General features: G+C 51.8%; 2 protein-coding genes across 4 annotated transcripts in view; both read right to left on the bottom strand.

Annotated features, from left to right (window-relative positions):
• Positions 1 to 13,016, bottom strand: part of USP40 (ubiquitin specific peptidase 40) — a 411,887-nt gene that overhangs the window by 350,267 nt on the left and 48,604 nt on the right. The window lies entirely within an intron of this gene.
• Positions 5,434 to 13,016, bottom strand: part of S100B (S100 calcium binding protein B) — a 132,681-nt gene continuing 125,098 nt past the window's right edge. The window contains exons 2-4 of the mRNA XM_069103099.1: positions 12,382 to 12,425; positions 8,661 to 8,816; positions 5,434 to 7,487 (exon numbers count right to left, since the gene is read on the bottom strand). Of these exons, the coding sequence (XP_068959200.1) occupies positions 7,347 to 7,487; positions 8,661 to 8,798 (279 nt within the window). The 5' untranslated portion in view covers positions 8,799 to 8,816; positions 12,382 to 12,425 and the 3' untranslated portion in view covers positions 5,434 to 7,346. The remainder of the gene's footprint in view (positions 7,488 to 8,660; positions 8,817 to 12,381; positions 12,426 to 13,016) is intronic.

Genomic DNA, 13,016 nt, shown 5'->3' with positions numbered 1-13,016 from the left:
GATAAAAACATCAAAGTGTGGCACCTGACTGGCTGTGCTTGCCCCATTAGAACAAAAGCTCTTCCAAAGCAGGAAGTTCTGTGCAACAGTGAGGGTCCACTGGAGATTGCATCATTTGAATTTATAGTGGCCCCACTTGGCACTGTGGTGCAACGTCCTGCAGGGGAGTCTAGTAGCACAGGAACAGGAAAGTGGGTGGGGGTAGAGGAAAGCAAGAATTAAGGACTGGCAGGTGGTGATAGAAAAGGGGGCCAAGCTTCTAGTCTGCCTCTGACAAGAACTGGCTGTGTGAGACAAGGCAAGTGACTTCCCTTGTCAGGGCTCCAACCAACCCTCTAAGAATTCAGATGGCCTGGGCCATGACTGCTGGATGCAAGTATGTGAAGTCTCATTGTGGCCCCGGTGAGCAAAACCACAGGCAAGGGGGGTGTTAGCCAAAGAGACGATTGTGGTGTGATGTCAGGCAAACCTTCCTTCTGGTCAGAACTCTCCCAAACGAGAATGGGCTGGAATGCTAGAACAGGAGATAGCAGGCAGCTCCAGGCAGAGGCTGGTGGAGGAATGGTAGAAAGCATTTGTGGCCAGAAGCTGTCAGCCTAAGTGGCACCTGAACTCGACCACTCCTAGATTCTGTAATGCTCTAGCTAGCACTTATGCTTTCTAGCATTCTAGGTTTCCAACTTCCTCACTAGTTCTTGCTTTATGGGCAGCACATTATATCGGCTAGAGCTTTTGGAGCTGGAGTCGGCAGGACCTGGGCTCCAATCCCCACTCAGACACTGACCAGTTGTGTACACCGGGGCAGACTACTTGAGCTGTGCCTCCTCTGTAAGATGAAAGGGTTGGGCTCTTCCCACTCGCAAACTACGCTCTTATGCTTTCTAGCCAGTTTTCACTTTGGTTTTTGTTTTTTTACTAAATTTTGATCTTTCTTATTGGCTACCCAGCTTTCTAGCTCTATCTCCACTTTTCTTTTTAGTGGTTTCACTTTCTGATTCCCAGTCTTCTAGATGCATTTAGGGTCTTAGATTTAGAGCTGCAAGAAACTGCAGTGGCCATAGTCTGAACGCCTTATTTTACAGATGAGGAAACTGAGGCCCAGAGTGATTTTTCCAAATTCACACAGGTCATGGGAAGCATCGGAGGAGAGACTCCCATCTAGGCCTCCTGATTCCAAGGCCAGTGCTCTGCCTCTCACATTCTGAGGCTATCCCACTTTCTCACTATGGGTTTGGTTTTCTAGCTACATTTCGTTTTTCAGCCTGGATGCCTAAGCGTTCTTGCTAAATTGATAGCTGCAGATGAATAAATAGGTAAATGCATAGAGCTACATTCTCATTAAAATTCACTAGTGTTAACTGCCGAGGATTATGTTTCAGGTACAAGTGTCTACTCCGAGTCAGTCGCCTCCTTCCCCTTAGACGGACCCATGGGACTGTGCCGCCCGAGCCTGAGGATGTCCAGAGGCGGCCTCTTCTGGGCGTCTGCCCTGCTTTCCCTCCTGGAGCCCAGTTCTCAGGACCCGTGTCCCGGCCCTTGCCTCTGCCAGGAGAGATCCGGGTCGGTGAACTGCTCTGGAGTGAGCTTGACAGGCCCTCTCTCCTTCCCCCCGGAAACAGAGCGCTTGGACCTCTCTGGGTGTCACCTGCTCCAAGTTCCAGGCCCCTCCCTGAGGTCCCTGTGGAAATTACAGGTGCTGCTGCTGGGAGGCAATGACATCAGCTCGGGGTTTGAGGGGGCCTGGACAGGGCTGGAGAGCCTGCGGAAGCTGGACCTGCAGCACAACCAGATCTCGGCGCTGGGGAGCGGCTTCTCCGCCGGCCTCGGCGCGCTGCGGGAGCTCAGCCTGGCGCACAACCGGCTGCGGGACCTCTCGCCCCACAGCTTCCGACACTTCGAGGAGCTGCAGACGCTGAGCGTCGGGAACAACGCTATCTCCTCCATCCAGAGCGGTGCGTTCCAGAGCCTGACGCGCTTGAGGCAGCTCCATCTCCAGAACAACCGCCTCCAGCATCTCCAGAACGGCGTGTTCGCCATGCTGCAGCACCTGGAGATCCTGGACCTGGAGGGCAACCAGATTCAGAGCATCGCACCGGGCGTCTTCACGGCCCTCAAGAGCCTGGCGGTCCTCAACTTGGCCCACAATGCCCTGGGACACATTCGGTTCAGAACCCTGCTAACCATCCAGACCCCGAGCACCTCCATCACGCTAGCCCACAACCCCTGGGTGTGTGACTGCGACCTGCAGAGGGTCTTCGGCAAGCTGCGCAGGGTCCCCTGGCTGCTTCTGGACGCCTATGGCAACGTGACCTGCCGGGAGCCCCCAGTCCTGCAGGACCTGCCGCTGGCGCTGGTGGACACTCAGCTGTGCACAGCCGAGACGGTCACGGTGCTGGTCATCACCTTCACTGTCTGCGTCACCGTGGTGGCTGCCATCGTCATGGCCGAGAGGAACCGGAAGAAGACGGGCAAACACTGGAGCGAGGACAGCGAGGTGGCCTATGAGGCCCCCGAGCGAAAGGAGGTCCCGGCTCATCTGGGCCGCTCTGCTTCCTCGGGGCCTTCAGTGCCTTCTGCACGAAAGTGAGGCCACCTTAGGGCATCACCTCCCTCCAGCTCCCCGACATCCTTCTATGTGACAAAAGCCCCGCTCCGCAGGTCTCAGAAACATGGCGGTGGGGTCAGCCCTGCCCCTTCACTTGGTAGAACCCTAGAGCTGGAAGGGCGCTAACTCAGCCCCCACCTCTGACCCTCAAAGTCACCTCCACTCCTTGGGCCGAGTTCTCTTCACTTGTAAAATGAGAGGGTTGGACTCAACTGCCTCTAAGGTCCTTTCAGCCCCAAATCCTGAAAGATCGTCAAAACACGAAGTCTGGCTCCGAATGCCACCTGAGAAACTAGTTATGCAAAGATGGTTAAGTCAGGCAAATACTCAGATACCTACATTTCTGCATTTCTTACCTGGAGGGGGGAGGAGAGAGAGAGAGATTTGGCATCTGGCACTTACATAGCCCTTTAAAGTAGGCAAAGCACTAATTCATCTGAGTCTCATACTGCCCAGGGAGGTAGGCACTACGTTGTTGTCTCCATTTTACAGATGAGAAAACTGAGGTTCAGTGAGGGGAAATGCGCATCTGAGGCAAGATTTGAACTCAGGACTTTCTCATTCCAAGTTCTGCACTCCACACAGACTCAGTGTCTTTATCTGTAAAACAGAGATAAGACAGTTGTTCTCAGTGGCGTCCAACTCTCTGTGGTCCCATCTGGGCTTTTCTTGGCACAGACACTGGAGGGGTTTGCCTGTTTCCTTCTCCAGCTCATTTGACGGATGAGGAAACTGAGGCAAACAGGGTGAAGTGACTTGCCCAGGGTCACACAGCTAGTAAGTGTCCGAGGCTGGACTTGAACTCAAAAGATGAGTCTTCCTGACTCCAGGTCAGGAGCTCTGTGGCGCCCCCTAGCTGCAGAGGTAAGACTAGCTAACCTTTAATCCAGCACATACCCACCATAGAAGGCTGAGGAAAACGCTCTTTGTCTACGAGCCATTGTTCTCTGCACCAGCCCACTCTTCTTATGCGGGAAGAGAACCCACACACAGGGAGGGGCGACTTCCCAAGGTCACAAAGCTAAGAAGCAGCAGGGCTGGCCCTGGAATTCAGGCCTGCTGTTTGCTGTCTCTCCCCCAAAGTGCGGAAAGGCTGCAAAGGATCCCACTGGGCACATGCGAAAAGTGCTGTGCCTGGGCTCGCCACGTCCTTCGCCGTCCTGGCAGGTCGCGCTTGGCTCGTAGAACACCCGGAAGCCGCCTCGGGCGCTAAGGAGCTGTCCAGCAGGGCCGCTGTGTAAGGGCTGTGCTCGCTTTTGTTAGCTCTCTAGTGTCCGCTTTGAATGCCCCACAGGCTCATTCTGCTAGCCGTCACCCCTGAGGGGTCTACATCCCCACAGCCCCAGCCTCCTTCGGGGGTGCCAGAAGGAGACCACCGCTGAAGTTCTAGGGCAAGCACAGCTTCTTCTGCAGCATCCCTACCAGGTGGGCATGCAGCTGCCGCTTGAATGTTCCAGGTGATGGGGGGCTCACTCCCTACAAAGACAGCCCATTTCATCGTTAGACCAATTTAATTATAAAAAGATTCTTCCTTGAACTGAGCCAAAATCTGCCTCCCTGTCATGTTCACCCACAGACCTTTGTCCTAATCAATGGAGCCACTCATAACACCTCTAGGCCCTTTTCCACATGATGACCCTTCGAATATCTGGATATGGTCTTCTGACTTTCATCATTGCCTTTCTCTCCCTAGCACCCATTACAGCACATAGTAGGAGTTTCATAAATGCTTGCTGATTGATTTATACATACACTCATGAGCACACACAAGCACATACACTCACATACACAAACACATACACACACAAGCACATGCACACACACAGGCACATACACTCACATACAAGCATATACACTCACACACACAGGCACATACACTCACACACAAGCACATACACTCACACACAAGCACATGCACTCACACACGAGCACATATACTCACACATAAGCATATACACTCACTCACACACTGGCATACATATGCACATTTTCTTCTCTAGGCTCTAAAATCCTCAGTCTTCTGCTCTTTGGAGATGTGTTTGTCTGAGCCCATATCTCAGAAACAATTCCGTCGGTGTGCTCTGGTCTAATCAGGGGAATTGTTGCTATCTACTTCCCACAATCAGGATAATTTGCTCCCATAATGAAGCCTAAAGTCATAGAACCTTTTTTTAGCAGCCCCTTGACAGTGTCAGCTCAGAGTTGGGGGTCCACTAACCCCCAGCTTTGCCTCCAAGATGTCTTCAAGCAAGGCTTCCTTACTTGTTTGCCAATGATAGTTTAGCCTCAGTGGAACCTTTTGCAGCAGGCCAGATTTTCAGGGAGACTGAATTCCAGGAGAGGCTTTGACAAAGAGGGATCTGTGTTGTTTGCTAGTAGCTGCTACCCCCTGATATTACAAAAGGAAGCCAGAGGAAAACTGACAGGGCAACAGTCCCAGATTATGGTGGACAAAGCAAGCCTGTGTGGGTGACACAGAGCCCCTCAGGGGACAGGGCCAGTGACAATAGGGAGAAGAAAGATCCAACAGTTTCCTCGGCAGGCTGGCTCAGTGTTTGAATGGGCTTCCTCAGTAACTTTACACAGCAGCCTCTGCCAAGAAGACCTTTATCTCAATTGAACTGCTCTCCTTTCCAATTCATCTCTTTACCCTGATGTTCAAATTATTTAGAGCCATGTTCCTATTGCAACGCCACCCTATGAAAAATTCAGAAAGCAGGAGGCCCTCAAGGGCCATGAGCACAGCGCAGCCACCCGCCAGGGCCATGGCTCCTGCCCAGCGCCCACTTCCCATCCAGGGAGCTTTAAAAGACCATAAAAGAAGAGACTGGAGGAGAGCTGCTTTTATTTGATGAGAGTACAGAGTCTATTGTCAACCTCTCCATGACTTTCCAAGGTCTGCCCCCCATTACAAAACTCAACAAAGCAGAGAACACACCTGTTTCCATTTTCCAATCAGTCCTTCCTTGCATCTGTGACTTTGCAAAATGGCCCCACTTGGAATCCAGAGTTTGGTGATGCCAGATGAGGATCTGATATTTGGCTGAGGGCAAGTGATCATCTGGGGCAGATGAAGACTGAGCAGTCCCAGATGTGCACGGCCATGCATCCCTCGCTCAAGTTTGCCACAGTGGGGGGACCACAGGAGGAACATCTCTCAACTTGCCTTAACTTATCCAACCACTTAACCAAAACCACAAAGGACAATTCCACAAAACCGAAGGAGAGGGTCCCAGAGTTGGGGCCCAAGCCTAACCTCTGAGAAGAAAAGGAAGTGCATCCATCTGCCAGGCAGCAAGCTCCTGAAGCAGGAAGAGTTCCTGGGGAGCTGGGGAACACTCCTACAGCCAGCGGGGGTCATCTGCTCCAAAGTTAGGCCAAGCAGGGGCATTAGTCATTGTCTAATCTGGGGAGCCAGAGAGTGAAGACCCCATAAGCAAATGGTAAACAAGTTGGAAGTTGCTTTCATTGGCTGTTTTTTGTTTGTTTGTTTGTTTTTGCTTTTTTTTTTCAAGACCAAGACCAGTTATTCATGGAAGATCAGAGCTAGAAGGACAAGAGGTCATTTTATTCTACAGCCCAGGGAAAAGACTTGCCCAAGGTCACACAGCAAAATTATTAGAAGAGAGAGGAGCAGAACCTGGGTCTTTTGATCGCTGATCTGGGGCACTTTCTACTGTAGTGACTTGCTGCCCACCTCCCTCCTCATCACAGCTGCTCTCACTACCAAAAGAAATGCTGGAATACTGAGAGAAATGTCAGGAGTCAAGTGACTCACCAAAAGGAATGGTTGTTGAGTGAGTGAGTGAGTGAGTGAGCGAACGAGTGAATGAAAAGGAAAAGAATGTCAGGTTGAGAATTCTTTTACAGCTTTGATAGATTAAAGCTAATCCTTCCAGCACTTTGGGAGTTTATAAGGCACATTAATGTTTGATCTGCTTTGGTTTTATTCATTATACTTTGTGTTACTCAGTTGGTTCCTAATGACTTATGGGAAAATCCACTCCCACATTCCCATGGTCACTCAGCATCCAGCAAGCATCAATTAAACACTTGCTGTGTGCACAGTGCCATGCTCTGGGCTGAAGTTACAAAGCTGGAGAAGGACAGAGCCTGGCCCTCCAGGAGCCCACACTCCTTGGAAAGGGGATGGCAAATCTTCCCATCCTGGCCCTGCTTTACAGAGCTGGGGGGTTGATACTACCGGTTTCCCTTTCCAGCTATTGCAGGCAAATCTGAGGATGGGAAACCTGGGGCAACACTCTATGTTGTAAAATAAACCTGGCGGCGTAGGGGGAGCTGTGGAAACCTCTAGGGAATGTCATGGTCTTCAGGGCTACTCCATTGGTGTTAGTGTCAGACATGGCCTCCATACCCCTTGGAAGGTGCAACCACCTTGAGTCAAACACCTCGCCATTCCTTAGCCCTCACAAAGGGAAATGAGACCTTTCCTGCAGGGTGTGGTTGACCATTGGGTATGGACCCCATGGGACAGTGGGGGGCCCTAGGTTCTCTATGGGGAGGCTGCAAGGAGAGTGAAGAGGAGGCACTTTGATATGGTCCTGGAAGAAACTCTCCTGTTTCTCTTCATGAAGCGCATCAAACTTCCTACTAAGTAAGCTACCTGGGGGGATGGCCAGCTGGGGTCCTACCAGACCACAAGCTCTGTTTTGTTGCTTTGCTTAAAATTCCAGAGGGGTCTTGGCTTGATTTTGGTGACAGATGGAACTCCTTGGGGGTTTCATTCATGTTCAAAAAACTCATGGCAGGCAGAGGTGATCACGGCAATGAAGGCCACAAACTCCTGGAAGTCGCACTCAGAATCTCCGTCAGCATCCAGGGTCTCCATGACCTTGTCCACGGTCTCCTGCTCCTTGATCTCCTGAAGGAAACAAGGCAGGGCCCCAAGTCAGCAAAACAGAAGCCAGCCCTGACCACTAAGCCCATAGAGTGGAGGGGCGAGTGGGGTCAGAGGTCCCCTGAGACCACCAGTCTCTGGGCCTCAATTTCCTCAGCTTTATAATGGGAGAGTGGGACTACATGCCCTCTGATGTCCCTTTCAGTTTTAGATCAATGACCTTAAAGCTCTTCTCTTCTCGGGGCCTTAGTTTCCTCATCTGTAAAATGAATGGGATGGAACAAGTGGCCTCCAACGTCCTTTTTGGCTTCACACCCAGGATCCCCTCTCACCAGTTATGGGATGCCCTAACCCCCTACATTCTCCTGACAGGCATGCAAAGATTTTCTCTCTTTGGGCTTTTTAAAAATGCATTTTGTGAGTCTCAGGCCTCCCTGTGCTTCTCTCATCTCTCATTCTGGTCCCAACACACACCCCCTTCTCATCAGGGCACACATTTCCCAAATAAGGTTCCAGGATTTAGTGGGCACATCCAGGAAGGCTTGACTTCAATCCCCCTGGAGTGTCAGGCTCATCTGCCCCAGCCCAGGGAGAGCCCCTCCCCTCAGTCCTGGGTCCCACCTGGAACCTGAGACAGAAAGGGAAGACCACTGGTTCCCTCCCAAGCTGGCTAGGATGATTCACTGGAGGCTGAGGACAGCTTGAACTTCTGGCGCTATTATGGCATCCCAGGATGTGGTCAGCATAAGTGTGCCACAACCAAGGCAGCAGAAACAGGCCTGAAAGGTGTAAGGGGGTGGGAGTGGGGGGCCGTGACAACACCCCGTCCCCAAATGGCCAGCCACACATTCCCTCATCTCCATTGGACAGCTCCAAGGATCTTACAACTCTGTTTGGTTTTGTTTCTGGATTTTCTTCCAAGGCAGAGTGTTGGGTTTAGTGTCAGAAAGATCTGGTTTTGCACCTTGCCTCCAACACAAGCCAGCTGTGCGACCTTAGGAGAGCCTCAGTTTCCTTGTCAGGAAAACGGGCCTAAGAATAGACCCTGGGGTTAAAGTGCTGTGCAAGCCTCAAAGTCAGGCATTCCTGAGAAGCTCCAGGAATTCTAGCACTCAGCATCACTGCCCACATGCTTGCGGAGTCCTCCGCCATGTTCCCTTGGAAGGCTGAGCCCAGCCTTCTGGGGGTGGCACTCACCCCTAAGAAGTGGGAGAGCTCATTGTTGATCAGCTCCTTCAGCTCCGACTTCTTCAGCTTGTGCTTGTCACCCTCTTTCCCAGAATACTGGTGGAACGTCTCGATGATGGCCATCATGGCCTTCTCCAGGTCCGACATGGTGAAGATCAGATTCTCCTGCATACAACGGGACAAGAAAATGGACTGTTTCTTTAGGCATCCTGCCAACACTGCATGTGTAGACACCCTTCCTGATGTGCTCCCTCCATTTCTAATTACTGGGTGTGACCATGACAATGACCATCCAGACCCAATAATGGTCACAAGAATGATGACCCTGCAGGCAGCTTTCCCATCAGTGACCTCTAATGGGGTCAAAAATTACTGACCTAGAGGTCACCTAGGATCAACCAGCAAAAGATCACAGAGGCCCAGCCCCTCTAGCATCCGGCTTCTTGGGACCCAAACCTTTCCCTTCTCCCCCAAGGAAGTTACAAATGGGAGAAATGGGGCTCAAATTCTGCTCTTCTCACTCAGCCAGCATCCAGAGCAAAACCTGGCAAGAAAAGGAAAAAATGCCCCAGGCCAAAAGGCAGGTCTGGAAATCCAAGCTCCTGCCTTGTGTGCTCTAAAGAGAGCAGCTGTTTCTCCTAGTTAAAATTGTGTATCCTTTATAACAACAATTAAATTACTCTTTCCAGGTTTAGAATTGATGTGGAGTAGAAAATTACCTGAAGCGTCCCCTTGGAAACAGACTCCTGACACCATTATGGGCTCTCTCCAGAGAAATTCCTAGCCAAGAGGCCCAGATGATCGACTGCTGCCACCTGACCTGGCCCCTGCCCAGACTTTTGGAAGCCCCGAAACCAGGTCCTGCCTGAACCCCTGAGAGTGAGGTGTCCTGCCAGGCTGCTTTGACCTCCAGGAGCCCCACGAAGGGGCAGACCACATTTCCTCCCTCTTTCTCCGACTTTACACCAGGAACCTTTGTTTAGGGGGAAGGGGGATAAGGTGGGGGCAGAAACCCGAGAGAAGGGTTCTAGAAAGAGGAGGGAGGGACTCCTATTGGAGGAATCAAGAAGGGCTTCATGAAGGAGGCAGCACCTGACCTCAAAGTGAAAAGTAAAAGTGTCAACTTTCCATTCTCTGAGACAAGACAGAGATGGGCCAACACATGAGGCAAAGGGGAAGGCACTGCCTCCACCTGGAGTCCAAAGATGGGCTCCAACCCCATTTAGTCATTTCCTCTCCTGGGCCTCAGTTTTCTCGTCTGTTAAAACAAGGGAGTTGGACTTGGTGGCCCCACATCCATGACCCTAAGAATTAAACAAACCAACCATGAGGGGCAGAGAGTCCCTACTCAGGGGGACCTCGTGGGATCATTTACTCCTCAGAAGGAGCAGGGAGGCCCCGGGGGAGGAGGGACCGGGGGCCAGAGGAGAGAAGCCACTGAGCTCCATTTGGACGGGCCCTGGACAGCACTCTGTCCTGCTGCTGGGGCCTTGGTGATGTGGCTCCAGGAGTTCATCCCGCCAAGGTTCAACTAGATCCCTCCGACACCCTGCTCCCCACCCCCACTCCCATACTTCGTGACAAAGAACAAAAGAGGAAAGAAAATATTCAGCAAAATGGGCCAAGCCATTGGCTGAGCTGGACTGACTGTATGAAATATTCTCCACCCACAGTCCCCTACCTTTGAGATAGAAGACTATCCCTGCAAGATTCATGCAAGCGGCTGCAAAAACTGACATTTTAGTCACTGTCTGCAGCTCATTGCCCCGGGGAATTTGGGGAAAGATCCTGATTCCTGGTCGGTGGGTCAGTGGGCGCTCCCTCCTGAACAGCCTCTGTCTGCAGGACCTGAGCCACAGAGCTGCTGCAGAGACTTGAAAGCCAAGGCCCTCCCCACTCCAGACCTAGGGAGGCTGGCCCCTGACACCCCTGGACGGCCGCCTCCCCGGCCCCAGGACTAGGGTCTTCCACCCAACTCCGAATCTGGACTGACCCTTTTCTAGTCCCAAGGCTCTGCGAATCTTAGGACAGAGGTAGTGATGCCTAGAGGACAGCACTGGGCTGCCATGTGGCTAAAAAGAACCAGGTAAAAATCCTGCCTCGGACACTTCCTAGCTGCGAGATACGTGGGGAATCCCTGGGTCCTCTGGCGGCTGTGGCTGTGGCAAAGGTGGTAACAGCTGTAAAGTGCTGTGCAGACCTTGGGGCTGTGTAGATATCAGCTCAGAGCCTCCGATGTACAATATCAAGTTAAGGAGATGAGGCAGGGAAGGCTCCCGTCACCACCCATTCAGCTGTTAAGTTTCTGATCAGGAAAGTCTTGGGCCAATTCTCCGTCTGGTAGAGATTTCTGTAGTCAGTCTCTAGACACTTAATAGCAGTGGGACCCCAGGCAAGTCACTGTCTTTCTCTGGTCTTTCGTTTCCTCAACTGTAAGATAAGGCCGTTGGACTCACTGACCTCTCAGGGCCTGCCCAGATCTGGAGCTAAGAGCCCACCAACCCCATGTTTCTCTCTCACTTGGGAACAGCACACTAAAACCCAAAGGGTTACAAAGTCATTTGTGCCAAATGTATCAGATTAGTGGAGCCTGAGAGGTTCAGTCCTGCCCTGCCCTGCCTTGCCCAGTCCTGCCCAGCTCTGCCCAGTCCTGCCCTGCCCAGTTCTCCCCTCCCCTGCCCAACCTCTCCACACTTCTCTACATCAAACATTCTGTCCTGGTTAAAATGAGGAATCTCTTCACCAAGCATGAAAGTCACAACTTTTCTTTTTAAATCTCTATTTCTTGGTGTCTCCTTTCTTCCTAGGAATATTGCCACATAATCTTTTCTTAACTCTCTTGAAGACAGAGCCTACTCTGACCTCTCAGACAGATGAGGACGGACAGCAGCAGGAGAGCCCCCTTTGGGAACAGAAGCTGGACTTCCCGTAGAGATGACCAGGAAATAGACAGACCCACCGGCCAAGGGTTCTCTTCTCCAAACCGAGCAGCACTGCTCCTTATGTGCAAAGAGCTATTTTCTGCAGCCTTCCGGAGGCTGCCAGGCAGTGTCCAGGGGAGGAGATGTGTGCCTGGCACCTAACAAGGGCTCAGCTAATGCTTTAATCACCATTAGTATCCTCCTCAAGGCAGGACAATGGAGGCAGTTGGCAGTGGTTCCCCCGCTAGCATTATGGATGAAGCCAACAATCAGAGTAAAGGGAATTAGAAACTGGCCCTTGATTGTGAGCCAAGACAGTCTGAAGGATGACCTGGGACTACGGGGAGTGGGGGGCTGGACTAAAGGACCCTAACAGTCCTCACAGCCCAGATCTGGGACCCTAAGAACTTCTCTGGCTATTTCAAAGCTTCCTTCTGGCTCTCAAATCCCAGGAGTGCTAAGTTCCCTTCAGGCATAGGAGTGAGAAAAGGAAGAAAAAGTTCATGGAACATCTTGAAAGAAAGGCAGGGGCTTTGTCCCTGAGCCAGGATTCAAATAACAGTAAAAGCCACCTCTGGGAAACCTGGGCAAACTCCCTGGCCCTGGCTTCTCCTGGGGAGAGACCCAGGCCAGAAACTCTGATGCTGGCACTCACTGCGTCTCAAAGAGCCAAGCCCACCTTCACCCTCAGCAAGAAAAGCAGCACCACTACAAGAGACCAGACACTGGTGGCAGTGCACCCCCAGCACGGCAGTGGGGCAGGGCTCCTTCCCCAAGAGCCTCTGCTGGCCGCACAGACCCTCACTCACCTGCCTGTGACTGCCTAGGGTTCTCTCTCGCTTCTTTCCTTGTGCTGAAGAAAGGCACCAGACGCTGGCTTCTTATTCCTTTCCTAGGGGTGGAGAAGGTCTATTGACACCAGTGCAGCCCTGCTGCAGACGGGAACTGACCAATGAGGACCGTGAGAGGAGGCCTGGGGTAGGAGGGAGCCAGCTGGTTCTTGGACTGCACTGAGGGCAGCGAGTGGCCTGGCACACAAGAGAGCATTGACAAAGCAGGGAAGCCACATGGACCCGTGTGGGGGCTATTAACTGATACACTGGCCTGAGGAGGAAAGAAAAGAGGGACTGTTATCTAGAAATGTGGAGATCAGCTTTTTGTGTGATTGTTTATTTCTTATGAGCATTTAAAAACAGACCTCCTGGGGCAGAAGGAGAGAAAAGAAGGGGGAGAGGGAAGAGGGGGAGAAAGAGAGAAGATTAAAAAAAGGAAGACAGAGAAAAAAGGAGTGGAGGGAGGAAGGAAGGGAGGGAGAAAGAAGAGAAAGGGAGGAAGGGAGGAAGAAGGAGAGAGAAAAAGAGAGGAAAGAGATAAGAAAGAGAGGAAGACAGAGAAAAAAAGGAAGGAAGGAAGGAAGGAAGGAAGGAAGGAAGGAAGGAAGGAA

This window comes from Petaurus breviceps, unplaced genomic scaffold (genome assembly GCF_028583685.1).
Source record: "Petaurus breviceps papuanus isolate PSGF00001 unplaced genomic scaffold, PetGlider_PUasm1.0 567, whole genome shotgun sequence".
NCBI lineage: Eukaryota > Metazoa > Chordata > Mammalia > Diprotodontia > Petauridae > Petaurus > Petaurus breviceps.
The sequence above is the reverse complement of the archived record's forward strand: the minus strand, read 5'-3'. Positions and strand labels throughout refer to the sequence as shown.